The sequence below is a fragment of the Sturnus vulgaris genome, chromosome 25 (assembly GCF_052056855.1).
Source record: "Sturnus vulgaris isolate bStuVul1 chromosome 25, bStuVul1.hap1, whole genome shotgun sequence".
NCBI classification, from domain to species: domain Eukaryota; kingdom Metazoa; phylum Chordata; class Aves; order Passeriformes; family Sturnidae; genus Sturnus; species Sturnus vulgaris.
The window spans coordinates 2,085,685-2,113,233 of NC_142267.1; the positions used below are offsets into that span (position 1 = coordinate 2,085,685).

The 27,549-nt window shown below is 43.5% G+C and overlaps 2 protein-coding genes across 2 annotated transcripts; both read right to left on the reverse strand.

The window, feature by feature from the left end:
- Positions 1-263: 263 nt before the first annotated feature.
- SSU72 (SSU72 homolog, RNA polymerase II CTD phosphatase) lies at positions 264-19,236 on the reverse strand. Its single transcript, XM_014885808.2, has 5 exons — positions 19,024-19,236; positions 13,317-13,460; positions 3,738-3,877; positions 2,072-2,190; positions 264-1,257 (listed from the first exon to the last, which is right to left on the reverse strand). The coding sequence occupies exons 1-5, from the start codon at positions 19,101-19,103 to the stop codon at positions 1,156-1,158; spliced, it is 585 nt and encodes a 194-aa protein (XP_014741294.1). The 5' UTR covers positions 19,104-19,236; the 3' UTR covers positions 264-1,155.
- A 5,341-nt stretch (positions 19,237-24,577) lies between these two features.
- Positions 24,578-27,549, reverse strand: FNDC10 (fibronectin type III domain containing 10). The gene has a single exon (XM_088178646.1). It carries the CDS (start codon positions 27,491-27,493, stop codon positions 26,828-26,830), a length of 666 nt encoding a protein of 221 aa, XP_088034772.1. The 5' UTR covers positions 27,494-27,549; the 3' UTR covers positions 24,578-26,827.

The following is a 27,549-nucleotide window of genomic DNA, read 5'->3' on the forward strand; positions in this document are numbered from 1 at the left end:
AGGGGGAACATTAAAAATCCTGGCACCAAATTCCTGCCACGTGCAAAACAATTGAAGGTAAGGAAAATGAGGTGATTCCTGTCAGGGACAGAAGGAGAGAAGGAGCACAAACACTTCCAAGTGATGTTTACAAAGTTGTCCTCGGGTATCCCAGTTTTTAAGAACCTCCTTTGTTCCAAATCATTCACAGGTGCCTTGAAAAAAAAAAACAAACTTGAAAAATTTCTCTTGCCTGAAAGCAACACCACTTTACACTTTTCACATTCTGCAAGTGCAATAATTTGGTTTATTTTCACTTTTATCAGCCTGAGCAGATCCAACTCTGAGCTTTTGCTCTATTTGTATTCACACCCCCATTCTCTGGGGTTTGAGCTCTATTTATTTTTGCTGGAAGGGAGGAAAATGCTTCCATTCAAAAATATTTTGGTTAAAAAATCCTCAACTTTAAATTATTTCTGTGGACTGGAGTTTGCCTGAAGTTCCCTAAATCCATGGGCTCCAGTTAAAGCCTGACAGTCTCATTCACCTTACACAAATATTTCATGTTTTACCTCAAAAGGAACAGCCACACTTCTCTGCCTCTATTTTGAAAACAGACAAACTTACAGGGTTTTTTTTTTTTAATTTTTATTGGATGCTTCCAACTTTATAGCTAATAATATACAGATACTCAGTTTTTTCATTGTTCCATTCACATCCTCACAGAGTTCAGCCATTCTGTCACATTAAAATTAAAAAAAAAAAAAAAAAAAAAAGCACAACTGAAATAAAATAAATCCATAAGCTGGAAAAATACATTATAAACTTATATTCAAGAAACATTCTCTTTATAATTAAAAACCTACTTGTAATAATTAAAGTAGGATTTAAAGAAAAACTTGATTTTAATTTTTAAATAGGTGGCCTTTGTGTATACTTTTAATCATTTTATATGTACAAGCCCAACCAGTATCTCTGTCTACCTGTGACAGAATACCTGAAAAAAAAAAAAACCCAAAAAGACACTGAAAAGGAGTTTTTAAACAAACAAACAAACAAACAAACAAACAGAAAAAAAAAAAGATCAATATTCATTTTCCAGGAAAATACAGTATAATCAGAACTTTAAACACATGCTTCCCTCATCTGGATTAAGGCCTAAGAGACAGATGTGCTTTAATAAAAGCAGACAGTATGAAGAAAAGTCCTTCCACTTTTCTCTTCAAATTCCTGTAACAGCTCATCTATTTCATTTTCCATGTCCTCTGTGTGCTGTATCTGCAAGAGAAAAAAAAGTCTGAGCAACCAAGCTCCAAGGATGTGATGTTCAGAAAAATGCAATAATCCCACTTTGTTGTTTTACTGGGAAATCTGACTGGGCAGCCTGTACCCAACAGGGTTTTTTTTTTTTATTGCACTTTCTGGAGATTCCCAGCATTCCCAAAGGCACAGATATTCTGTTTTCTGTTGATCTGCACATCCCAACCCACCCAAGTGACATTTCAGGAGGATTTTGTTGAGTAGGCACCATCCCTCCTCCCCAGAGAACAAACAGAGGCTCCAGAATAGCTCCAGGCACAGGGAACAGATGGCTGAAATTTCAACTCCTTGAACCCTCTTTAGGGTTTCTTGGATATCTGGAAAGGACTTGAGCCCAGAATAAATCCCACAGGCTGGAGTCAGAACCTGCTGAACTCCTCAAGCCTGGGGTGGAAAAGAACACAGGACCTTAATCTGCTCTCAGCACACTGAGTGCAGCTCATTTAATTCTAGTCTTTAGTTTAGTGTGGTACAATAAAATTCAGGGTATTTTTAAGGATATTTGGATTCAGAATGCAACTCTCACTCATTTAAATCCCACCTAATCACAATTGGTTTGAAGGGAGTTCACTCTGCAAACCACGAGCTCAGTTAAATTCATCCATTTACCCAACAGCTCCCAAAATCAGGAAAATGTGGAAGTTTGCATCATGACATGGATTTTACTGGAACAACTGCAAAATGCAGGAACTTTATGGAGCAGGAAGAAGCAAAGCTCAGCCCCTGAGCAGGCAGGGCAGCCCCAGGATTGCAGATTTTCCTCTTTACTTACACACTGGCAGAGCTCACAGATGAGGAAAGCTCCCAGCGTTGCCTCCTCGTGGTTATCCTGAATGTCTACGTTGATCACATGCACTGGCTGACACGTCTCCTGCTCTCTGGAATTTAAATCTATTTCAAACAAAACACAACAGCAAAACTTTGGGTGGAATGTTTTACACAAAGTAGTAACAAGATTTTTAAAAATACAGAGGTGTTGTCACATTCAAATCTTCCAAAGTATTTTTTAGAATTTCTTTAATATTGTTTTAATAATCCCTTCTAGTTCAAAAAACAAGAGGTGGATTTTGGAAACATATTAATTTAGATTTGTGAAAGGGTCATGGTAGGTTTTTTTTTTCCTGCTCAAAAAAAGTTATTGCTTCTCTTACTCTGACAATCTTTAAAGATCAAGACTCTCGAAAGTCAAGAAGGATTTTGGGCTTCCTCACCTGGAGGGTTTTAACTGCTCATTTTTAAAAAGCACCAACACATCCAACACTCTGAAATGCAAGATGAACTCCTGCAAGCTAAGCACTGATGGTCACATTAGAAAATTCTATTTTTAACATGTTCCATTTACTAACAAGGGTGAAAACAATAAAATATTTTTCCTACAAGTGCACACGTGTTCCTGTTGTGCTTCCCTACCATATCCTTCCTTCTACATCCACTTTTTAACCTGAAAGTTGCTCTCTCCTACCTCCACTCTGCACCTTCATTTTGGCAAATCTATTAACCCCTGGTGTCTTTCCCGTGGGACACATCCTGAGGTGCTGTCCCAAGGATGTTTTTCCCAATTGTCCCATGAGCTCCTGTCCTGTCCTGGCTGTACTAACACACTTTAAATCCGGGCTGTCTGTACAATAAATTGACTTTTTTTCACCAAAGAGCCCCGTGTGTGTTGCTGTCTTTTCTCTCTGTTTTCAGTGCAGTGACCACACTGGCAAAGCCCACAAGTGTCCTGGTATTGTGACACGGCCACTGAAGAGGCCAAGTGACAACTTTTCAGTTCTATGGATGACACCAATTCCCTTGGCTGCTGTTTTGAGTGTGGAGGGAACTCCTCAAAGCTCTCACAAACCGTAGCCAGCAATGGCAGAGACACAGAGGAATCAGCAGAGGGAATTCACACTCAGCCCCTGTGCTGGGCTCGTGTGGAGCTGAGCTGAGCTGAGCTGAGCTGAGCTGAGCTGAGCTCCTCCTGCCTCCTCTGACTCATTTGAGGGCAGAGCTGCAGCACATTTGAGTGTTCACCAGGCTCAAGGAGCTCCTCCACCTGTCCTAGAGCTCTTTCTGGGGATAAACTGCTGGGAGCTCACACGAAGCTGCTTCAGCAACACAACTCACATTTATTTTTCCATCAGCTCATCCCAATTTGTTGCATTTTTGACATCCATGAGCACTTCCAAAGCACACATGGAGTTTCTATAAATGTCTTTATGCCAGCCCTTGCTGTGCACACTCACTCTGTGTAGCTGCCAGCACCTTTTGGGGACAAGTGCTCAGCCATCCCTCCTCTGCTGCATAAATCTACATCAATAACTGCAAGCTCTTGTGTTCCAGTAGTTGGAGGAGCCAGAGAGGTTTCCAGATTTTTAGAGGATTTCAAGGAAGAGGGAAAAAAAAAACCAAAAAACACTCAAAGTTAATTTGGTTTATCAATTCAAGCTCCTTACCTTCTACTACTTGATCATAGACTCTTTCTTCACACGTTAGGATCAAATCAAAAACGTCTTTGCAGTTCTGGAATCTTTCTGGTCGTGGCTTGATTCTCTTATTTCTGTCCAACATGTGTAAAATTCCATTCTGTGTGTATCTGAAGTCGCTTGAGTTAAGAATCTTTACTTGAAGGAAAGTCACGATTTTGAGCAAATGCCCAACACAAGGTAAATTATTAATGCATCTTTACAATAAAATATTCTGTTTGCAAATCTAAAAATCAGTGACCACTAAAGAGATTGCTAAAGTGAGTGCAATCCCCACCATGCAGCTGCTTTTCACAGACCTGTCCCTGGCACCACAGCTTTAAAATCCCTCAGAACTTTTCTTGGGGAACTATTTTTATATCCATAAATGCTCAGAACCCCCAGGCTGTGCTGTTCTGTGGGCACGATGTCCTACATTCCTCTCAGCCCCTGCCCCTCACTTCAAAGGCCACCTCGAGGTGCTTCAGGTGCCACCTGCACAAAGTCCTACCTGAAAATGTGCATTTATTCAACTGAAACTCCAAAGGAAGCCAAAAAAAATTACAGAAGCACATCCCATAAAAATATCCTGAGATGCATAAATGGGGAGGAATGAAGAAAAACATTGACTTCTGCCTGTCAGAGCTTCAGCACTGTGTGAAAGGAATCTGTGATGCTGCTTGGGAGCTATATTTATGCTGCTGCTGTAACCTTGAGGCTCTGATTTTACATCCTGGAGCCCCTTTCCAGGCAGGATTCTCTGATCCCACTCTTTTCCACCCTCCTGTGATGTGCACTTTCATTGGGAGCACTCCAGGTTTGACTGTCACATCAATGTGCTGGCTTGGGTAAAATCAAACTCCCTCTGAAGGCAACATTTGAGGGGTAAATTGGGAATTTTTGGAAAGGTTTGGATTGAGAAAGCCTGGAAGGGGATGCATCTCTTCCTAACTTTGCCACAGCTGTATTTTTAGCCATCCAAGTCGATATTTTTCCAATGGAACAGTGAGGATAACAGCCTGTGATTTCTCGAGATAACAATTCTGAGAATAAAACAACTTCCATCATTTTGTAGCAATATGTAAGAGGTCACCTGAGCTTATTTCCTTGCCAAAAAGGTGACAGACACATATTTCTTTTCAGAAAAAAACCTACTATTTTTGTGACAAAACACCAACAATTTCCTGCCTACCTTTTAGCAGGAGCTCAAATTCTACTGCCCAGGTATGTACCTGTGTGCTCAGGGTGCTCCTGTTCAAGCAAACAACCTCCAAAGCTTTTAAATCCTTCAAGTGTTTAACTTATATTAAAAATTAAACCCAGCTTTCTAGCCAAGAGTCTAGCTCATGTTGGAAATAGATTCAGTTCTGTGTCTGCATCACTGCACTTCAACTACTTGTAATTTTAATTTTGCACCAAGAACTGACTGATAGGCTGTTTATCACAATTAAATTATGTCAATTAGCCTGATTTCTGCTGCATTTCTTTTCTCCACGTCACTCCCAAGCCTTTTTTTACTCTTCTTTCCTAAAAGATTTCTATGATTTAGGAATTGTCCTTTACAGCCAAAGCTCTTGCACACCAGCACCCCTGTGAACTCTGCTGGGGTTTGTCATGTTTGGGGGGGAAAAAAAAAAAAAAATCCCACTTGGATGGAGCCATCTCAGACCTCTCAGAGCAGGAAAATGACTGCATTTTCAAAATGCCATTTCCAAAATATCTGCCATTTCCAAAAGATGCCAACATCTGCCCGTGTCGCTGTGCTCAGTTGGGAGGGGAGCCCTTCCTGGGCTCTGCACTCCTCATTTCTACATCACAGAGAGAGAGAGGGGGGGAAAAAAAAAATAAAAAATCCCACAACATCCCACACACTTTTTTGGGTTCTCTTTTTTCCCTTTCTAGGATAAAATGTTGCTGGCATGTGTCCCCTCGCTTTCCTGAGTGAGCCTGGAGACAGAATTACGCACATTCCCAAACCCACACAAGATTTCTGTTTCACAGCCCAGCTCTCTGCTGCCAACTTACAGCTATTTTATTTTATTTTTTTTAAATTTTTTTTTTTTTTCCAAGGGTCCATCTGCCTATAAAAGGAGATTGAGAGGAGCACTTAAGATTTATGGTGCTTTCCTATTTGGTTGCTTGGAATGTTTTTCACCTGGAAAAAGCCAGCACATCTTTTGAGGGAAGAAGGGGGTGTGCTCTGTACATTATTATTATTATTATTATTATTCCAAGGCATAATAATGCAGCTTTTTGCTCTTTGGGAGCTCAGGTGAATGCAGATCCTAAACTTATGAATGGTTCCCACCACATTGCAAAGTGTTGGATCATTTAAGTCAGGCTTTACTTTCCTTCCAGCAGATTTCAACTCCAAACTCCCTGTCCTGTGCATCCCTGTTCTCTTTTCAGGACTCAAAATTCTCACAATTTCCCCAGGATTTCTGTGCTGTCACATCTTCATAGCCCTACCATGCTCAGGAGGACACCAGAACTTGCCAACATTTCCCTTCAGCTACTGCAAACTGTTGGCAGAGTAAATCCACCACATTTTTACAGAGTTCACCTTTAGCAGAGTAACTGACTCAGCAGTGGAGAGGCTTGATAGAAAAAGGAGATGTTGGAGCACAAAAGTTGGGTTTTTCCAACAGGCACAGCATTGTTGCTCATTCTCATGGAGAATTTCTATTACTGACTGTGCATTGTCTCCTTTTAGCTAAGGATAGCCCATACTAGTGATGAAGATTTATTATTTAAAAAAAAAAAAAAAAAAAAAAGTGTTTAGCTAAACCCCTAAAGCTTTTGCTACCCAGATTTAAAATTTTTGTCATGGACACCAGAAATGCCTTTTACCATCCAATTGATGGGTCCCTGCTCCAGATATCTGGGTAACCATCCCTCCAAACTTTATCATTATTTGTCACTGACAGGACCCAAAAAAACATTTTTAGCCACAAGCACCAACCTAGAGATGGCCAAGAGAGTTAAGTCTCTATCCCTTATGATAAAATAAATGATCTTACTGAACTAAGTTTCATTTTAACTCTCATGTGAAGCTGAAGCTCACAAGTGATTGGAGCTGGAAGTGTTGAGGTATAGAAATTAATGATATAAATGTAAAATTCCCATCCTGTCCCCCTGCCCCATCCCTTGAAGTGTCAGGGTCAGGCTGGATGGAGCCCTGAGCTCCATGGAGGTGTTCCTGCCATGGACAGGGGTGCAATGAGATGAGAGTTAAGGTCCCTTCCAAACCAGGCCATTCCTGAAAATATAAAAGCCAATTTATTAAACCTAACTGGGCAAATGATACCTGCTAAAATGTGCACTCTCTTTGTAAGAAAAAAAAAAATAAAATCTTTAAAGTGATGGTTGGCACCAAAAGCCTCTACATCTTCAAATAAATCTGATTATTCCTTTTGGTGCAGCTGACACCATCCTTAAACTCTGCATTTCTTCTTTGGGAAAAGCAGGAGCAGAGCAGAGTGCTGCTCACATGAGCACAAATGGCATTTGCAGGTTTCTTTTCCATATCATCTCATTTATTTATTAATTATCTGCATTATAAACAGAACACCTTGTGTTAAAGCCTGCCTGGAGCTCTGTCTAGGAACTGAACATTTCCTGAAATGAAATGTGTGAGGGGGGTGAGGCTGCCCAACCTTCTTGCACTTTCAGCATCAGCTCTTTAAAAAGAGAATAAAAGACTGGAAATGGGCACAGCACCACAAATTGCATTTTCCAAGCACAGTGGTTATGGCTGCAGGAACTGCCTTCACTCCAGACCCAGGGAACACAATGCTTGGAATTTTGGAATTGAAACTGGGCAGTTTAGAACAAAAAAAAAAAAAAAATTGTGCACAAGTCTCTTGCTGTTCTTTAACTTGATGAAGTCTTAACACTGAACCATTCTATTGGACTCAAATGGAAACAGAGCAGGGTGAGATGGGATATTAGGAAAAAATTCCTAATACAATGCCTGTCCTTTGGAATTGAAACTGTGCAGTTCAGAGCAAAGCAGAGATTGTTCACAAATCTTTTGTTGGTCACTAACTTAATGCTGAACCATTCTGTCGGAATCAAATGGAAACAGAGCAGGGTGAGATGGGAAATTAGGAAAAAATTCCTTCCTGTGAGGGTGGGGAGGCCCTGGCACAGGTTACCCAGAGCTGTGGCTACCCTGGAAGTGTTCCAGGCCAGGCTGGATGGGGCTTGGAGCAGCCTGGGACACTGGAAGGTGTCCCTGCCCACAGCAGGGGGTGGCACAGGATGAGCTTTAAGGTCCTCTCCAACCCAAACCAATCTGGGATTCTAAAATATGCCATCCAAAATGAGCAGGAAGATGCTAAGCTGGGCTCCATGACATTTCTGCAACATTTGTGCCTGCATGAACAACCTGCAAAAAATCTGAACGTGTTTTTTCCTAGTGAAGGACAAGCACCCAGCATTTGTAAGCCAAGAGCTGCAAGGATAAATCCAACTGCTCCTAGGAGCTGGTCCAAATATAAATATAAATATAAGTAACCACATGCCAGCCTGTTCACTTCCTGAGCCCCAAAGCTGAGGGGTCTGTACCCACACATCAGTGAAGGCAGCCAACACCTTGAGTTTAGCCCTGAGCTCAAGTGCCACACAAGAATTTATCAGTGCTGAGCAGCTGAAGGTGTATTTGGGGAGAAAATGGACAGATCCAAGCTGCCAGAGGGGAAAAGAGAGGGAGTAATGGCAAAGTGCAGTGCCAAAGAGGTGGAGAAGGGATGGCACAGATGTACTGAAGGGACAAAAAATGACAAAGGCACCAAGGACAAGATGACTGGAGGATGTGGCACATCTGACTGTGTCATCAAACAGCTGAGTGTGCATTTCATCCAAGAGAACTTCAAGAGGAGTTTGGTTGGGATGGCTGGAATGCAGAGTGTTTGGATCACCTGGCACAAGTGACACGGAGCTGTCACCTCTGCACTCGTTCCAAGGAGCAGCAGGTGAGCAAAGAGCTCGGGAGGGTCACACAGGATTTGGGGATGATCCCCTCAGGTTTGGGAGGCAGTGCCACATTCCAGAGATGAGCAGCAAATGTAGGATTGGGAAGGGGAAGTGCTTTGAGGAGAGAGGTCTGTGGGAAAGGATGAATGATCCCCTTGCCCAGGGAACCAGGGGCTGCAAGAACCATTTCCAAACTGTGCTGTGAAGCTCAGAATTTCCACTTACAGCTGAAGTTACATCAGACACAACAAACCACAAGCATTGCAAGCCCTAAATCGATTAAACCATTTCATTTAAAATATTTGGGAAACCTGAGAATACAATCACACAGACAGCAGGGTCACTTGGCACCAGGAGCCTGCACAGAAAGCACCACGCTGGATGAGGTCTGCAGGAAACATTCCTGGCTTGCAATCAATGCCAGTTGAAGGAATTACAGCTGCTACCATGAAAATAGGAATTGGTTTGGAATCAAGAAAAAAGAATACAAGCATCCCTAATGTTGGCACAGAAGTTTTGTGTTAATGGGAGGTAACTTCAAGGCAAGAAAATCGACTTCACTCCCCTCCTTCAAAGTGGGATGAAACTGCCAAAGAATGGAATCAATCCAGCTCTGAATGGATTTCACAAGAGTTATCAGCCAGGATTCCTCAGAACATGTTTGGGACTCACCTTGGGTAAGTAAAGAAACCTTTCAGACTCCCCAGAAGAGACAGAGGCTGTTTTATGTTGCTGAAAAGCATTTGCTATTAGATCGGAGTCTGTAGTTTCTGCCACGTCCCAAAGCTCAAACACAGGGGAAATATTTCAATAATATCCAGCTCATATATTTTTAATAACTTGATGTATTTCCTTTTTAATGTGAATGAAGCCAAGATTAAAGGCAGTGTGATCATAAGAAGTACTGAAGATTTGCTGCCTTTGAAAGGCCCGAAATTTTGTGAAGCATTTTGGTTTTACAATCCTTCACGGAGAAAAAGGGATTGGAATGCAGCCTGTGGCTGGAAAAGTGTTGATTTGAAGAAATGTGCTACTTAGAAGCCTGCTTAAATCCAGTTTAAACACTTCTTTCCATCCTCATCCCTTCTCTCTATTTCTAAGAGCACTGAAGAGCTTTGTAAGACAAGGTAAGAAAGAAAACGAGACTTGTACTGCATTGCTTTTGGAAAAAGTTCTGCCACTGACACACAGACCACGATTTCAACTATTTTTAGCTCTGGTAAGGTTAGGCTTCAAAAAAAAAAATTGAGAAGAAAATACCCAAACCCAACAAAAAAAAAAATATTTAAAAATCCCTCAACATATCTAAATGAAACATTGCAAAGTGGCTTCCAGAGACACAGCTCTCCTGCTGAACACTGGCCATGATAGCTCAGGAGAGAAGATGACAAGTGCTTAGCAGCTCAAAATCCATGAAGAAAAATCAGATGAAAATGTAAGATAAATACATGCATGAAGAGCTTACCTGAAGTAGAATTTAGGTCAGTTACTCCCCAAGATTGAGCTACATATAAAATATCCAACTTCAATGTGGAGTTCACAGAGTTAAAGCTAGATCCCATCACCAAGATTATCACTTTTTTTTTTTTTTGGGGACAGAAAAGAATTAATGTCTTCAAGGGAGATGCACCAAGTTCTTCTTCATTTCTGGAATTTTCCTTCTAAATGAAGCAGCTTTAGGAATTTCTTCAGGACACGTTTTCCACCCTCCCCTCAATTTTATGACCTCATGGAGTTAAGGAGCTAAAACTGGAATCCTATCTAAAGTAAGGGAGGTCAAATGAAAAGAGGAGGTAAAAAATGTCAGAAAAGAGCAGGAGGCCAAGCTTTCAAGGTGCAGGCTGCCTAGAAATCCTAATTAAAAATACCCCCTAATTGTGAAAATCATCTTTAATGTGAGGGTCACAGACACATCAGTGTTGAGGAAAGGAAAGAAACAATCAGCCATGGAGTTACTCACATTGATAAAGAACCCAGGAGCAATTCCTGCAGAATTTTGGCCAAATTTCCATTTGAACAGCTCCTGTCTCTGGGCACAACATCAACTGCTGCTGAAGATTTAAACTGGGTTTAAATTTAAATTGTTTAGCAAGTTTCACCCTTGACTAGTTTCTGCCTTCACTCGAAGGCAAGGCTCACCAGCAGTTTTGTTCTAATTTTGTTCCAGCTTTAAGGTCACTACCACAGAATTAGAATTAAATCCTCAAACCCCTTCAGAGAGTTGTAAGGGACAAGTAATGATAAGGACAAATAATTCTAATGTTGGAAAGGTGGGTTACACATGCAAATACAAGGTGGTGTATGGCAACTACAGACCATGGCTGTGTCTTCCTCAAATGAGGAGCAGAATTCTCTATGTTGTCCTAGAAATAACAGAGGAATGTTTTAAAAAGCAACATTCAGAACGTTGTTAAATGGTTTTGGGGCAGTCCTCAATTGGGGCTCAGGGAATTTAAATGCTACATTCTAAAAATTCAATGGGAGATGCTGACAGTTAATTTTAACTCTTAAGTTTTAACTGCCACATCTTAAAAAGGCTTTGAAGTCCTTCCATTTTAGATCTACTGTGATCACCTACTCAACCAAATCTGTATTCCTGGCTCCATTAATCCCCTATTCCTGTGCTGCTGAAATTCAACACATGCCTTCAAGGTATGAGAGCCTGTGCTCTATATTTCACTAATTAACTGCAATGAAGGTGCTTTTAATCTCTACAGTGGGTTTTTAATAGTTGCTCCCCCTCTTCACAAGTGAACAGTAGAGGTTTAGTGCATCTTTTCCCTCTAATACAATTTTAACCTTGCTCTGAATGAGGTCCAGCAGTGCAGCAGCTCATTTTTGTTTGAGGCCACTGCTTTCTGAACCTGGGGGTGGTTTATTTGGGCACAGCATGTTCCCTCAGAGCCACAAATGTCACTGAGGATCTGGTGTCCACAGTGCAAGGACAGCACTCCAACCTCAGGTGTCTCCTCACTGGAATATGGAACAAGCAGAGTGTTGGCAGCAAGATTCAACATTTCAGACTGCAAATGATGAAAGCAAGGCTGGGAAACAGAAAAGCAGCTCAATCATATGGAACCAGCCCTCCTTTTGTACCCCCATCCCAACCACACCCCAAGCCCATGAGGAGAGCAGCCCCTCCCACCCCACAGGAAATTCCCAGCCCCTCTCTGAAGTTATGCTCACCCAACAGAACTGAGAGCCCCTGGGACCCTGGGTCACAAAAAAAAAAATCCCAAAACTATTCCACAACTCGCTGATGAGAGCAGCTCTGGTTTTGGTTCAAGTCTTTACCCTCAAAACCCACTTCTGGAAATGGAGTTGCTTTCTGTGCTGCCAGTCTTCAGTCTGAAAACCTTAAATTATCTGAGAATCAAAAAAGCAAAGTCACAGAGGCATTTGCTGTTGCCCTATTTCCCTTGCAGTGGCTGTTGTTTAAACCTCCTTTATCTTGAGAAAAAGAATTAACTGTAACACTGCAAATATATTTGGGGAACACAGCAAAGCATGGAGCAGAACCACAATGGTCACTCCAAAACATGCTGGGGGGGGGATAGGTTGGCTGTTTTGTTTTTTTTTTTTCTTAAGTACTGCCATATTCAACAGAGCAGCAGTGAAGAATTCAAAAAGGAATTTTCAAGTTGTTGGTGCTTGTTAAAATTAATTCTCAGTTCAAGGAATTTTCTTTTAAGCAGTTCTTTTAATCAGGATATGGATATGGCATACCTCATTAAGATGGCTTTGCAAGATTTTCCTTTTCTCTTTAGGCAGGGGGATTAAAAAAAAAAAATCAAATAAACCAGCACATCACATGTGATATATTAAGACTATAGCCTACATTTTAAACTTAAAAAAAAAAAAAAGGATCCTTGTTGAAAAAACATCTAGAATGAGTTCCCCAAGTTTTCTTTGTGGGTTTTTTCTTATTTAAAAAAAAAAAATCAACTTTAAATATAGGTATTTTAAAATACTGCAGTTGGGACATTTTTAGTAGTGTGCCTAACCCTGATCCCCTTTGCTCTCCAGGATTAAATGTTATTGTGCCCTCCTCTGTCCATTCTTTAGAATAAACTACAGGGTTATTTCTCCTCGGTGCACAGAGCAAATCACATATCACAAAATGCTCAGTGAGAAGGGTGAGCTCTTTAATGAAAGGCATCCTCTCTCCCAGAGAAAGTATTCTGTAAGCCTTACCTGGCAGTTTGTCTGAGCTAAATACAACATTAAAGTCGAGGTGGTCGCTCTTCCCAAATCCACACTCAGGACAGTCTTTGCACTGAGAAGGATCCACAGTGCAGGGGAGACAATCTGAGGGTACTGATGTGTTCATTCAAGAGCTAAACATGGTACCACACTACAAAAGAGCATTTGGAATGTGTGCACTGGAACTGGGTAACAATTTACAAGGGAGCATTAGAGGCCCACTGTTTAAAAAAAAAAAAACAAAAACAAAAAAAAACCCTCCTATAAACTTAAATCAGTTAAAGTTCTCCAGCCAAGCAACTCTATAGATTCTTAATGCCAAATAATGAATTACACCTTTCAAGGATGAACCACACTGGATTTTTTAAAGAGGCCATGCCACAGGGATACAGTTCTTTGTCTTTCCTAAGCAGATCATTGTACATCTGATCATATGTTGTTTTGAAGTCATAAACATTTGGCTTGTCCGGGGCTGGTCCTGGCAGTTTCACGTGAGTCCCTGTGCCAAAGGATCTGACGCTGAATCCTCGTTTGCTGAAAGACACAAGGGAAGGGGGAGGGAGAACACAATTACACTGGATGGACTTTACAATTTCAAGTGCTGAAGAACATTAGAGTGAATTTTCAAAACAAACAAACTGCCAAAAGCACCCGAAGTGTATTTTCCTGGCAGTTACAATCGAAATTCACACATCATTTCAAGGGAAGCACCTCTGTTTGACAGCAATTTCTTTACAGTTACGGCACACAGCTTTGGAAACGTCGTTTGTGCTTTCACTTTGTGCTTTCAGACATCCTGGATTTGTAACAAACACGTTCTGTATTCGTGATAACACAGGCAGGGATGGTTTCCTCACTGTACTGACTGATCAATACCTCAGTGTCCCGTTGGCCTCACTGCATTATTCTTCTCATTTTGTTGTTTCTGCTGTAATTGAATTAGCCCAGGACAAATATTTGTGTGCCTGCCACTGAAAACCATACAGTGCAATTACCTTTACACGAGTGGGGCAGATGTTCTGCTGGCTGCTCTCTAAAACTTGGCTAAACCAGGGATTACTTCATTCCATTCTTATGAACAACTGCTTGCTTAATAGTTCTAATTAAAAAAAAAAAAAAAATAGGCAGGAACCTACTTGTCTTTAGGAGTAATGCCAAAATGTTCTTGCTGATCAACTGAAATATCCAAACCTCAACATCTCCTTCGGTAATATTAAAAAATATGGCAGTCAATTGAATAATGGGACAGAAAAGAGATTATTTGGTGCTCTAATGGACAAAGTTACACGGTAAAATTCTGTTGCTATCACCCAGAAGGATGAAACATTCGGGTCTGTAATGACAACATAACTTGAAGCTGCAAGACCAGGGCTTAATCTATTTTTTTAAGGACTCACACTTTCAGCTTGAACGATTTTAGCAGAGACTGAATGGAGTGAAAAATATTAAAAACAACCCAGTGCCTGTGCCCCCAGACCCCCAGAAATAACCCCAAATTTGCAGTGTTTTCCTCTGAGGGGAGTGAGCAGAGCTGAGACCCAGTGCAAGAGAGAGCCCCAAACTCCTTGGTGTGCACATCCAAGGAAATTCCAACTCAAAATTGTCCGTTTACCTTCCAAGGGTGTCCTCAAAGTGACCCCAAAAGCTTCTGGGCATGGACTGTGATCACCTCCTGCCCCAAACTCAAGCACAGCTCTGAAACTACCAAAACTGATTTCCTTCAGTTCCTCCTGCAGCACAGCCCCTCCTTTCTCTTCTCTTGCTTCCCCACACTTTTTCCTCCAGCAACTATTTATAGGTTCCTGTTTCTGTAAACAGACAGGATCACTGAGGATTTTTTTTGCTTCTTTCTGCAGGACTCACGACTGAAAACGGATACAAGTGGAAAAAAAGTGCAATTCTTTGCCCCTCCCAGCCTTCCATCACATGTAACTGGTGCAATTATGAGTCACTGTTCATTTATTTTCCCTGCAACACTTGCAGATTCAAGTTTTGATTGTGCTGCTTCTACTGGACGTGAAGAGAGACATAATATGTACAGAAGAAATTGCAGTGTTAAAAAATTCATGTTTCAATTTAATCTTTTCTTCTCTGCTTTCCTCCTAACTTTTATTTTCTTTCCTTTAATATTACTCTTTGAAACAAGTCTGCTTGGATCACATATTTTAAAACCTCCACCTCTAATTGCTGTAGATGTCCCTGAAATTTGCATGATCTCATTTAAAGCCAATCTGAAATCTCTGACATTCAACACGTCAAAAATTGGTATCTCCAAGGCCCATGAGCCATTCAAAATTACCTCCCTGAAAATCTGGAATGTGAGTTCCTCACATGGAATTTCATCTTTGTACCTTGGTGAGTGGTAGTGTCAATTTTTCCACTATTTATGCCCCAGGTACAATGATGTATTCTAAAAATATTTCGACACATTTCTTGCAACAACTGGGGCACAGGACAGGGAAAAATGCCTGCAGAGAGCCATTAGTAAGGGGTTTTTATTAAATATTATCAACTTTTATTAAATAGCTGGACACATCCAGTGTAGTGAATCATCAGGTGTCTGTGGAAATGTGGCACATTTGTAAAAAATGAACAATTCCTACAAGACAATGGGTATTTAGTGTTTGGTTTTGGTCTGGTAAAACTACCTAGAAGATGGAAAAAAATGAGATTTGTCACAAAAAGAATAAGACAGACTAACAGACTACCCCAGCACTGATTTCTAAAAATGTGGAGGTTAAACTTGAACAGACTGGCAATGACCACATTTCAGGAAGTTCTTTCTATAAATACTATTAAGGCTGATCTAGATAAACTCCCAATGTATTAAGGACAAAGTGAGTCACTGCCAGATCTCATTTTCAGTTTGCTCACCTCTCAGTCCAAAGCTCAGCACAAAGAACTCACCAGGATCCCTCCAAAGGATCTCAGAGCTCACTGAGAACAATTCTGAAATCAAAGACCGACCTGGACTGCACTGACACACCACACACTCAGCTCCAGGCACTGGCAGGAGAAATAATTACAATTATAATAATCTGTGCAGCTTGAGATGTGAATTTTTTTCCACACCTTTCTTTTAATTCACTGTTATTTGGGCATCTCACACATTTTTATTAAATTGATTTTCAGCTTATTGCACCTTCAGAACAGCACAGCCTCTCTTTGTAAGGCTGTAGGAAATATTACTAATGAAATATTTCTAAATATTAAAGCAAATGCAAATCCTGCAGTGCCACTGTACTGAGTGGTGAAGGTTTTCAGGGGACAAATCACTAATTTTACCACATCTCTTTCCATAAGAGGGAGCAGGAAAATAACCAGCAACCCTTGTAGGCTACTTAGAAAATATCTTATTCCATCTAATAAATAAAAAAACATCCCCAAAAACAAGTCCACACTGCTGAGCAGCAGGACAAAAGCATTGTTAACTCATTTTGAATACTAACAACTTGTAATTTGCATTATCACTACTAAGCTGTCAAACGGAAGTATGCTTCAATTTAAAAAAGTGAGAAACATCTCCTTCTTTAGGGGGTTATTAATTGAGGATTTCTTAAATTAGGCAGCACAGATGTAAACACCTCACTGCATTTTGGTGCTGACAGATGGAGAGAAGCTGTGAGTAACAAATTCTGGAAACAGCAAAGGTGCAACTTAAATTCTCTCACACCTCAATGCTGATCTGCAAGTCTTAACATCAATATGAAAATTAAGTTTTTGCTACAGGGGTTGCAATATCTGAATTTCCTTGCTGCCATTAAGATCTCATGTCCATTACTCCTAATTTCCTAAAAATTATTTTAAATGTTAGTTCCTAAATGTGGCTGAAGTGTGTATCAGCATTTTAGAAATTTTTATTGCCAGTAAGTGACACAGAGAACTTGAACTCTGTAACTTCCTTCCAAAGCCAGCAGGGTACTACCAAGCAAACAGAAATGTGGAAGTTGCTGTATAAAAAAATTTGTCTTTTTAAAAGAGATTTACCCTTCTGCCTTCCTCCTCTGAAGGAGAAGCAGCAAAACCTGAATATGCTCTATGGCAAAATATAAAATAAAAGATAAAATCACCTACAGAGCATGCTGGTTTTGGCTGGGGCAGGGTTAATTTTTGTCCCAGCTGCTGTGTGGTGGATTTGTTTTCGTTATGGCTTACACAGCAGCCAGGCCTGCTCTGCTTCTCTCTCACCCCAGCCCAGCAGAGCCTGCAAAAGCAAATAACGCAGGGTAAGATGTGACCGAGGGAGGGGTTACACACAGCCGGTCTGGCAGCTCTTAGGAGGGATCCACTGCTCTTCCTGCTCCCCTTTGCTCAACACACCCCTGTGCTGATGATTCTGACTCTATCCACAAACTTCAGACACACCTTCAGCCTGACTTCTCTGTTGGAAAATCAGAACAAAGTGTTTAAAACGTGGTTAATCACAAAATACACCGAATGCTAGACCCGGGGCTTTGTTTTCCAACAGCACACAGAGTTTGTGTCTTTTAAAGTCCTGTCATCCACTAACAAAATACCTTAAAGTTTTGTAATTCCTCAGCTTCTTCCTAACTCCTCTTCCTCTTTTAATCACGTGTTCTTTCCAACTGCCCTGAACTGGTGAGGCAAGCTGGCTTGGAGCCAGCACAGACATCTCCCTCAAGTTTACTGGCAAACGGGCTGGTACTGCTGCTCTAACTACGAAAAATGTTAATAAAATGAAACATTTTCTAAATACAGTTTTCTTACTTCTAAATCAAACCTTAGGGGAGAACAGACTTCAAAAAAAAAACAAAAAAAAAACAACAAAAAAAACTACCCCTGCCACATTCGGCAAACGTCAGTCACACCGGAAGTGATTTATTTCTGCAAAAACACAGGGGAAGGAAAAGGCCAAACATTAAAAGTAAATTTAACTTTGTCCTTAATGCTCAGCTTTCAGTTAAAACTCAGTTCCAGCCTTATTAGAGGAAAAACAATGTCATGTTTTCACAGAGCTGCCACAGGTAACATCCGATGCCAAGAGTGAGCGTGAAGTGCATGAAATGCTGTCACAGTAAGATGGCTGCCAGACCTTTATTTTCCATTATTTATTCCTTTCAAAGCTTTTATTTTTATTTACACGCAGCACACAGCTTACGCACACTTGTTTTGCTTACTATGCCATCAACGTGTACTTCTAATGTGAACGTTTCTTTGCGTAACTTTAATAAAATAAACCTGACCATCCTTATCGTGTTCCTGCAGTGCAAAGGGAAGATTTAGGGACACGATTTCAGGCAGATCAGGTCTGTCCCAAGCCTCCCATCTCAGCTCTTCAGCCAAGCTGAGAGCACTTGGAAATGCTCAACAGATTAACACTTACAATCTCAAAAAGACAACCGAATGTTCTGGTTCTCCTGTGAGAGGAAAGGACTCCCTTTGAGGGCGCAGAGTGGCTCAGTCTTCACAGAATGTTAACTTTAAAACCCAACCCATGGGCAGGGACACCTTCCACCATCCCAGGCTGCTCCAACCCCCATCCAATCTGGCTCTGGACACTTCCAGGGGTGGGACGGCCACAATCTCCCTGTACCAGCGTCTCACCACCCTTTTTACCACACTAAAAACACCTTAACATCTAATCTAAATTTCCCCTCTTTCACCCTGTACCCATTGCTCCTTATCCTATCACTCCAGCTCCTGAGCGAGAGTCCCTCTCCGGCTTGCCTGTGAGCCCCTTTCAGATGAGTTAAAAAAAAAAAAAAAAAAAAAAGGAATATTTAAGTTTCCACACGCCGAGACACAGGCCCTGCTCTAGCCCAGTCCCCAGCCCGTGTTTTCAGTACCGGGGCCACAGCTCCGTCAGGGAGGGCCGGAACCCAGACCGCGGCCTGGAGCGGGGCGCGGAGGATGTGAGGCGAAAACAGAGTAAAAAAAGAGGTAAAAGAGAGGTAAAAATGCCGTACAAACAGGGTGAAAAGCAGGTACAAGCAGGATAAAGGCGAGGTGCTGCTGTCCCACAAGCCCAGGCCTGCCGGGCCCGGGCGCAGGCCCCAAACCACGGCTCCATCCGCGCTTCCCTGACAGCGGAGCGCCGCCGTCACGGGGGGGGTTGCGGCGGGCAGGCGGCGTTTACCTGAGGATGTTGTGCGCCTCCATGCTGCGGTTCTGGTTGCTGGAGCACACCACGGCCACGCGGAGCGGGGCGGACGGCATGGCGGGCACGGCGCTGAGGGCTGCCCGTGCCTTCCTTTCCTCCCTCCCGGCTGCCGCCGCCGCTCCGACGGCTGCTGCTGCTGCTTCTACTGCTGCTCCACAAAATGGCGGCGGCAGCGCGGCGGGCGGGGACGGGACGTGTCAGCAGGGCCCCGCCGCGGCCAACCGCGACACGGCCCGGGGGAGGCGGAGCGGCCGCGGCCGCCCTGAGGGGAGGGCCGGGAGAAGGGGCCGGAGCGTGCCGGGTGAGGGCGGGTGGAGCGCGAATCGAGTGCGAATGGCCGGTGGGTTCTGGGAAGCGGCAGGCGAAGCGTGGAGAGAGCAGCTAGTGCCGCTTCAACACGAGTTTTGGGCGATTAATAATATAAAATAAAGCTATGGAGGTGTTGGTGCTCTGAGGAGAGCCTTTATGAGGAGCAGCGTGGAGGGAGAAGGTAGTGCCGCTTCAACCCGAGTTTTGGGTGCTAAATAATTTTTAAAAAGAGCTACGGAGGTGTTGGTGCTCAGAGGGGAAGCTTTATAAGGAGCAGCGTGGAGGGAGAAGGTAGTGCCGCCTCAGGCCGAGTTTTGGGCGATAAATAATATAAAATAAAGCTATGGAGGTGTTGGTGCTCAGAGGAGAAGCTTCTTGAGGAGCAGCGTGGAGGGAGAAGGTAGTGCCGCCTCAGGCCGAGTTTTGGGCGATAAATAATACTTTTAAAAAGTCATGGAAGTGTTGGTGCTCTGAGGAGAAGGTTTATGATCAGCGTGAGGGCTTGTTCAGCCTGGGGGGAGAAAGTAGTGCCGCTTCAACCCGAGTTTTGGGCGATAAATAATATTTTTAAAAGCCATGGAGGTATTGGTGCTCAGATATGTGGAGTAGCGTGGAGGGAGAAGGTAGTGCCGCCTCAACCCGAGTTTTGGGTGATAAATAATATTTTAGAAAAGCTATGGAGGTGTTGGTGCTCAGGAGAAGCTTTATGAGGAGCATGAGGGCTTGTTCAGCATGGAGGGGGCTGAGGGGAGATGTTGCATCCCAGAAATCTGAGGTTTTTAAGCTTTCTGTGCTTTCAGGCACAGACCCTCTGGAAAACACTGCTTTTGACCTGAGGTCTTGGGGACGGCTTCTAAATATGAGTGGTGAAGTAGAAATCACGAGTCTGTAGTGAATTAATAGTGTGTGTTTTCACAGGGTGCTGAATTTTAAATTTGAAGTTTTTATAGTGTAGTAATAGGTATGGGACAACATGGAAGTTTTTAAGCGTTGTCTCTTTGTTCATCTTTCTTCTTCCCTCTTCATGGTTTTCAAGTAGTAGTTTCTGGTTGGTCAGTGTCACTCTAAGGGTCATGGGAATCTAGTTATTGAGTCAAAAGTATAAATAATATAGCTGTTAATTCTCTATTGGACTTTAAAAGCCTTGTAGCAGTTGCATCTGTAGCCATTTTTCCTCACTTCTAGCAAGGAGCTGGAAGTGCTGTCGTACTCTCTGTACTTTCTGATAAGATAAAATAAACAAGCCCAAACACGAAAAAATACTGTTTCAATCGTGTTTCTGTTAATCCTGGCTCTAAAGAAGGACAGTGGAGACTGATAACAAACCACTAATTAAGCTGTGCAAAGCCCCCACACTGATAACAGGGAGACCTCGTGGCCATGCTTAACTTTGTGAGGGGAAGAGGAGGGACAGGCTCTGATCTCTGTGGTGAGCAGGGAACGGCTCTGGGCCAGGGCAGGGTTAGCTTGGATTTTGGGAATGATTCTTCCCCCAGGCAATGGGCACAGCACAAGAGCTCCAGGAGGATTTGGACAGAGTGGGATTGGTGAGGGCTTGGACTCTGATCCTTGTGGGTCTCTTCCAGCTCAGGATGTTCTGTGGTTCTAAAGCTTCTCCTTCACCTCATCCAGGGAAAGGAACAGAGCTGGGGAAGTGTCTTAGGTTGCAATACAGGATGTGAGCAAAAGTTTGTATTCTATCACCATGTGTTGAAATGAGCTGGGGCAGTGATCCTGATCTCTGTGGGAGATATTCTCTGCTAATGGGCCATTTGATAAAAACCAGGTGTTGCAGTGTTCTTTATCTTTCCCATGACCCATCCTCCCTCCAGGAGATCTCTCCTGTTAATGGCCATGCAGTCCCAGGCGATGGCTGATAAAATTCCATCATTGTCTTAGGTTCCAATACAGGATGAGACTAAAGGTTTGTATTCTGTCACCATCTGTTAAACCAGCTGGGGCAGTGATCCTCATCTCTGGGGGAGATTATCTCCTGTTAATGGGCCAGCTGTTAAAAATCAGGTGAGACAATGTTCTTTATCTTGCCCACAGCCCATCCTCCCTCCAGGAGATCTCTCCTGTTCATGGCCATGCAGTCCCAGGGCAGGGCTGATCAAATTCCATCATCCCATTGGGAGATGCTCCAGCCAGGGCAGGAGCCAAGCATTTCCTACCCAGATCAAAGGTGAGATTTGGAACACCTAGATAAAAACTGAGATTTGGAACACCAAAACAGCCCTAGCCCACTGGATCCCAGAGGAAAACCAGACCCCTCCACATCATCACTGGACCTTTGGAGGAAAACTGCACCTTGTGCAGAACCACATCTGTCACTGCAGGATTGCAGCCACCATGGACTGGGACTGCACCAACCCCTGACTGATTGACAGGGGGTCAGGTTGTGTTCTGACTCTCAGTGGTTTTGTTCTTTGTAATTTTGTATTTCTATTTTATTTTCCTAGTAAAGAACTGTTATTTCTATTCCCATATCTTTGCCTGAGAGCCCCTTAATTTCAAAAATATAATAATCTGGAGGGAGGGGGTTTACATTCTCCATTTTAAAAAAAGAGGCTCCTGCCTTTCTTGGCAGACACCCGTCTTTTAAACCACGACAGGAAGTGTTTGGAGCCCCAGGAGGAGCTGAGAGAGCTGGGAAAGATGGAAAAAAAACCTCTTTTTCCTGGAGAAAAGGAGGCTCAGAGGGGACCTTGTGGCTTTACAAAATTCCCTGACAGGAGGAGACAGCCAGGGGGGATCGGGATTTCTCCCAGGGAATAGGGACAGGATGAGAGGAAACGACCCCAATTGCACCAGAGGATGTTCAGGTTGAACATTAGGAAAATTTCATCACATAAAAAGCAATTGAGGCCTCAAGCGCTCCCAACACAAAACATCCATTCAAGCGCCAGTCCCGGAATCTTGCTGCCTCTCCGGGCTGTGGAATTAAAAAGCATCACTCGTCAGAAAAGCCGATTTTTAGGACAATTTCGCCTGTGTTTGGCAGTAGATGGCAGCCGAGTGCCGCGGCGGGGCTGGGAGATGCCGAGGGGCAGCGCTTGGATGCAGGATTTGAGTCACGCCGGGGAAGAGAACCGGGCTGACACCCTGGATAATCCCAGTCTGTGCCCAGGGGCGTCCGCAGCGAGCAGAACGCCAACAGATGGTTGGTGTTGGGATTAATCACGGAATTCTGCATTTCAGGAGGAAACGCTCGCGTTTTTATTGCAAACTGCACAAATTAGAACGGCCCAAACTAGGAGTTATTTATGTACCCACCTCTGAAACCACACGCTGCTTTCTGAATTGTTTTCTTGCACGCAGGTCAAAATTATCACGGTGTTCCTTACTCAGCCCAGCTCAATCTCATTTTTCTCTTTGTGTTTTTTTCCCTTTTCCATCTCATAATGCTTTTTCACTTCGGTGTTCTTGCACCATTTCAATGGCAGGAGGAGGTAAAAGAGCAGGAGAAATACTGGAGATAAACCAGGACATCAAAGGAACAAATCTATTCCCCAGCCCAGCTGAACTTCACTAGTGAGGCAGGAGTGTCTTCTCAGAGCTTCCTAAAAATATTCTCATTGATATTTTTTTCCCTCTGTGCTTTCTGAGGGATTTTTCCCCATTATCACCACAGCACTTCCAGCAGAGCCTTTTCCTGACATTCAGCACCTGTTCCCACAGCCACCATTCTCCTCTCCTCCCTCCATGTCAAACATCTCCTTCTCTCTTATTTATATTTTCCATAAAAATAAAGCTTTTCTCATCATCCCCTCAACTCTAACAAAGAAATCTTTCCTCTTTCCCCTTTCCTCATGCAGCCCTTTTGTCACCCAGCATTTCCCACCTAAACATGTCCCCTCAGCACTTCCCTGCCCCTGCCTGCAAGAACTTCTTTCCTTGGGTCTCCTCTCAGCCATTCCTATCCCTGCCCATCATCTTCTTAATTCTTATTCTGCAAATAATAAGATCTGGTCAGGGAATTACCAGAGATGCAATGACCAGACCTGTGCTGAAGCAACATCAGTCTCAGGGTGGTTTTGCTCAGGTTAAAACTGCCAAAAAACCCCATCCAAACATCCCTGCTGTAATTCCAAAGCTTTTCCCAGGAATGTGATGCTGTTACCTGCCTCTTTTCCTCCTTCCAGCCCACCATTCTTTTGGAACATGCTGATGAAACACAGCAGCAGTTTGCAGCCTCATAAAACTGAAACTCCAGGTCTCCATGGAAGCAAAATCCCAGCTTTTGCCTGCACCTCCAAATAAAGCCAGGCAGCCTTTTCCATTTACAGCCCACAAAAAAAATATCAGAATGCAATTAGGAGAGATTCTTTGCCTGAGGCACAGACTGTTTCCTCCAGGAGACTCAAAGCTGGGGTCAAGCTGGGCTTTGAGCTGCTCATATTTAAGCAGTTGTTTTCCTCACATTTTAGCACAGGGCAAGGGAAAAGCAGCTTGTTAATGAGCATATTGTTCTCCATTTTAACTCCTGGATGTGGCCTGATATTTGTACTGGAAATCACTGGGTAAATGCAGGATAATAAAACACCTAAGAAGGCACCACATGGATTTTTTAATAGCAGGTATTTGTATAATAACATGGAGAATGTGTAGTTGCCTTAGGAGATATTTCCACTTTTTCCCAAAGCAGCTTCTTGGCAGTTATAAATCAGCATTCTGCCACTTCTTTATTGCTGCCTGGACAGGCCAGGATGGATTATCACTCCACAAACTACTCTGCACCTTTTGGGAATTGCTGCAAAGCCTGGAGAAAGCTTTAACTGTGCAGTCTCACTAAGGCTTGTGGCAGCTGAATTAGTACCAAGCCTCTGTAAATGTAATTTTCCCTTTTATTATCACAAGAAATGCCTACATTTATGGTGGAGGAAATTTCTATAGTGATAGAAGGAAAAAATATAGTTATCATTGGGTCAATAGGTATTTTGCTTAATGTCACACAAAATCAAACAGGGAATACTCTGATTTTCTTTTCCACAAACCCACATGTGTTCAATTAAATCTTAATCCACTGAAAATTTATGAGAAACTGAGATATTCTTTCCTACATCCCATTTATAATGCATGGAAAAGGAAAAAAAAAAAGAAAATAATCTTTTAGAAAATTGCAGATTTTCTTCTATCAGGATTTATATTCTTCTTTTACCCTGTGCCCAGGATGCTGCTGCAATGCAATCCCCAGAGAGTGACGAATAAAAATGTGACATTTCAACAAAAACATCTCTTTAATGTCTTCTAGGTGCTGTTTTAGCATCCATTATTACCTGCAGAGGTGTCTTACTGAAGACAGTCACGTTCAAAACTAGAAATTAAATTTCCATTTCCTCAGACTTACATCAGTGTTACCACCTGAATGACCCAGTTATCTACAGTCCAAACCTCCAGTAAATAAAATCAAGTATTCAGAGAATAAATCCCTTCCCATTAATGCTGTCATAATTATACACTAGGCAATGGAATATAATTATGATCACTTCGGGCAGACTCACTTTGAGTCAAGCAAGATCTTGAACCTTTAAATATTTACGAAATTTCCATTTCTTTTCATTATCCTCTTAATTTATTTTAAGTTCAATGCCAAGGTGGTACAAGGCTCATTGTTTATACAGCTGGTTTTCACATCTGGCAGTTCATGACAAGATGAGGAACAGAACAGTGACATTGGTGGACAAAAGGTGACAGAGATGGACAAAATCCAATGTGCTCAACTGGCTACAGCAAAGGCTGACTTGAAACCTTTAAAAGACCAAAATTCGTCTTAATGTTCTTAAAAATTCCCTTTTCTTCCAGCAGTTGACCTCCTTAGGGATAAAAACCCAAAAATGATGGCATCGATGAGTTAAATCATGTACATAGGCAAGGTAACAAACACAGAACACTTGAATGGAGTCAGGTGCACGTGGGAAATGCAAACACAGCAGGAACAAGGAAGGAAAAGGTGTTTCTGCCTGATGAAATGCAGACCTTCACTTCCTCAGCCACTCCCCAAGTTCTTGAAGGGATTCTGTTCAGTACAAATACTGTGTGTTATTAAGGATTCCACACACTTTCTAAATTTACCCTCTACCACCAAGTTTAAACTTCACAAACAAGCAAACAAGGTCGTTCACCAGTGCTAAACATTTACACAAACTGATCACACGTCAACCTGACGTGTTTTAACAGCAACAATCCCTTTACAGCAGAGCCTTTCCCCTACTTTTATTTTTTTTTTTTTTTGCTTTAGGTGCACAGTTCCTAAGTGATAATAAATAAAATTTTTTGTGTTACAGCAGTCAACTACATACAAACAACACATACTAAAAACTACCTCACTAAATACCTCTCTGAAGGTAACTACTTTGTGTATATATTAAATTTCAAGTAATGATCAGCCCAAGTTGTTTTTTTTTTTTTTAAAAAAGAAAACAATCAGACAAACCAACAGCCACTAATTCCAGAGACAAGAACACGAAGGAGATAACACTTAACTACGAGGACTACAGGAACAGATACATCAATAGAAATGGGAAAAATTCTCAGCACTAAGGCACAATAGAATCAGTACTAGAGTATGGCTAAAACCTTACTTTACTACAGCATCAAGTGAGGAGTTAACAGGGAGTGTTCCTACGCTCAAAACACTCGGCTACAACATCAGTGAGTTCTGTGGTCAAGAAGCTTCTACCTTAGTGCAGCTGCATTGCTAATAAAGGAGGGGATTTCAGGGGGCAAGGGGGGGGTGCTCATTTATATCTTATTTATAATTAAGGGTTGCTTCCTACTTGCTCAACGGAAATGGAGTTTTCTTACTCAATTTATCCCTTTACCTTCACTCTTTGTGAAATTATGACACAATTCTGATGGGAGAAAAGCAGGTGTTGGATGTTGATGGTCGCTGGAGCTGACCAGAAAACCTTCGACCAGAAAACCCCCGTTGTTTTTGGACACTGGCCAGTCTAGGCCCCAAAATTTGTCACCAGCATGATACAAAACCCACCTAAAAAACGAGATTAAGCGGGGTTTGGATCAAACACACACACACTCAGCTATGGGGTTTGTGGTTCCACCAGTCCAGTTCTCCTGAACTTCACCCCACAGGAAAAAAACCAAGCATGGATCTAAGACCAAGAGGTTTTAGGTTTAAAATAAAGGAGTTCTGGAGAGTCTTTTCAAACAGGCCCTCGGTAAGATCTGCCGCTTGCCCTTAAAAACAGACAATTTCTGGCACTTGTGGACCTCTGCCATTGCTTTTGGATCCGCTGAGATGCCACGAGTTCAGTCACCACGAACGGCTCCGGCTCAGAAGCCACCGGAGGAGGAAGAAGAGCTCCGAACTCCGCACATCCCGGAAATCTGGGCACGGCAAACCCAACGCTGCCAGAACAGTCTGGAAAACCTCTTCCCTCGCCGGAAAGCGCCGGAACGACGGCAGCGGCACCCGCCCGGCGCAGCATCCTCAGCAGCATCACCCGCACTACGCGCGGGGGTGCGGAGCGGCGGCCGCGTGTCCTCCGCGGGCCAGCGCGGGGCTCATGAGGTTCTCGGTGATGTAAGCCACGAGCAGGCAGATGAAGACGAGCATCACGCAGATGGATCCCCCCACGGCCGTCATGGCCACGACGATGTCGCGCATGGCCGCGGGCTCCACGCGGAACTCCACGCACTGCGCGGGCGGCGCGGGGCGCGGCGGGGCGAAGCGCGGCTGCAGGCACAGGCGGTAGCGCACGCTGCCGTGCGCCTCGGCCAGCAGGTAGTCGCGACATGCGGCTCCCAGCTCCACGCTGTCGCAGGGGAAGCGCGTGTAGGTGCCGTCCCAGGAGCAGTTGAGCGCGAAGCCGCGCAGGGAGGCGGAGGGGCGCGGTGATGGAGGCCCCCAGTGCCGCAGCCCCCACTGCAGCAGCACGCTGCCGTTCCGCAGCACGTTGGCCACCAGCGCACCGCCCGCGGAGCGGTGGGCGCGGCACCCCCGAGCCGAGCACTGGAAGCCGCGGGCCGGCGGGCGGAAGCAGAGCCGCGCCCCCGCTCCATCGCCGCCCACCTTGTAGGGGCACCACGGCTCGTCGGGGTCGGCGTTGGGGTCGGCGACCCCGAGGCACAGCAAGGCGAGCAGCGGAGGCAGCAGGCTGGGCGTGCCGGGCATGCCGGCGGTCGCCGCCGCATGGAGCCTGGGAGCGCGGGGCCGGCGGACGCGCGGGG

What these genes read in the sequence shown, in the direction of transcription:
- SSU72 (XM_014885808.2), bottom strand. Translation starts at nt 19,103, where the DNA reads ATGCCGTCCGCCCCGCTCCGCGTGGCCGTGGTGTGCTCCAGCAACCAG. An exon ending in GAGGCGCACAACATCCTCAG is followed by an intron (nt 13,461 to 19,023) that starts GTAAACGCCGCC and finishes TGTGTCTTTCAG; the next exon opens with CAAACGAGGATTCAGCGTCA. An exon ending in CTTAGGAAAGACAAAGAACT is followed by an intron (nt 3,878 to 13,316) that starts GTATCCCTGTGG and finishes AAGCGACTTCAG; the next exon opens with ATACACACAGAATGGAATTT.
- FNDC10 (XM_088178646.1), bottom strand. Translation starts at nt 27,493, where the DNA reads ATGCCCGGCACGCCCAGCCTGCTGCCTCCGCTGCTCGCCTTGCTGTGC.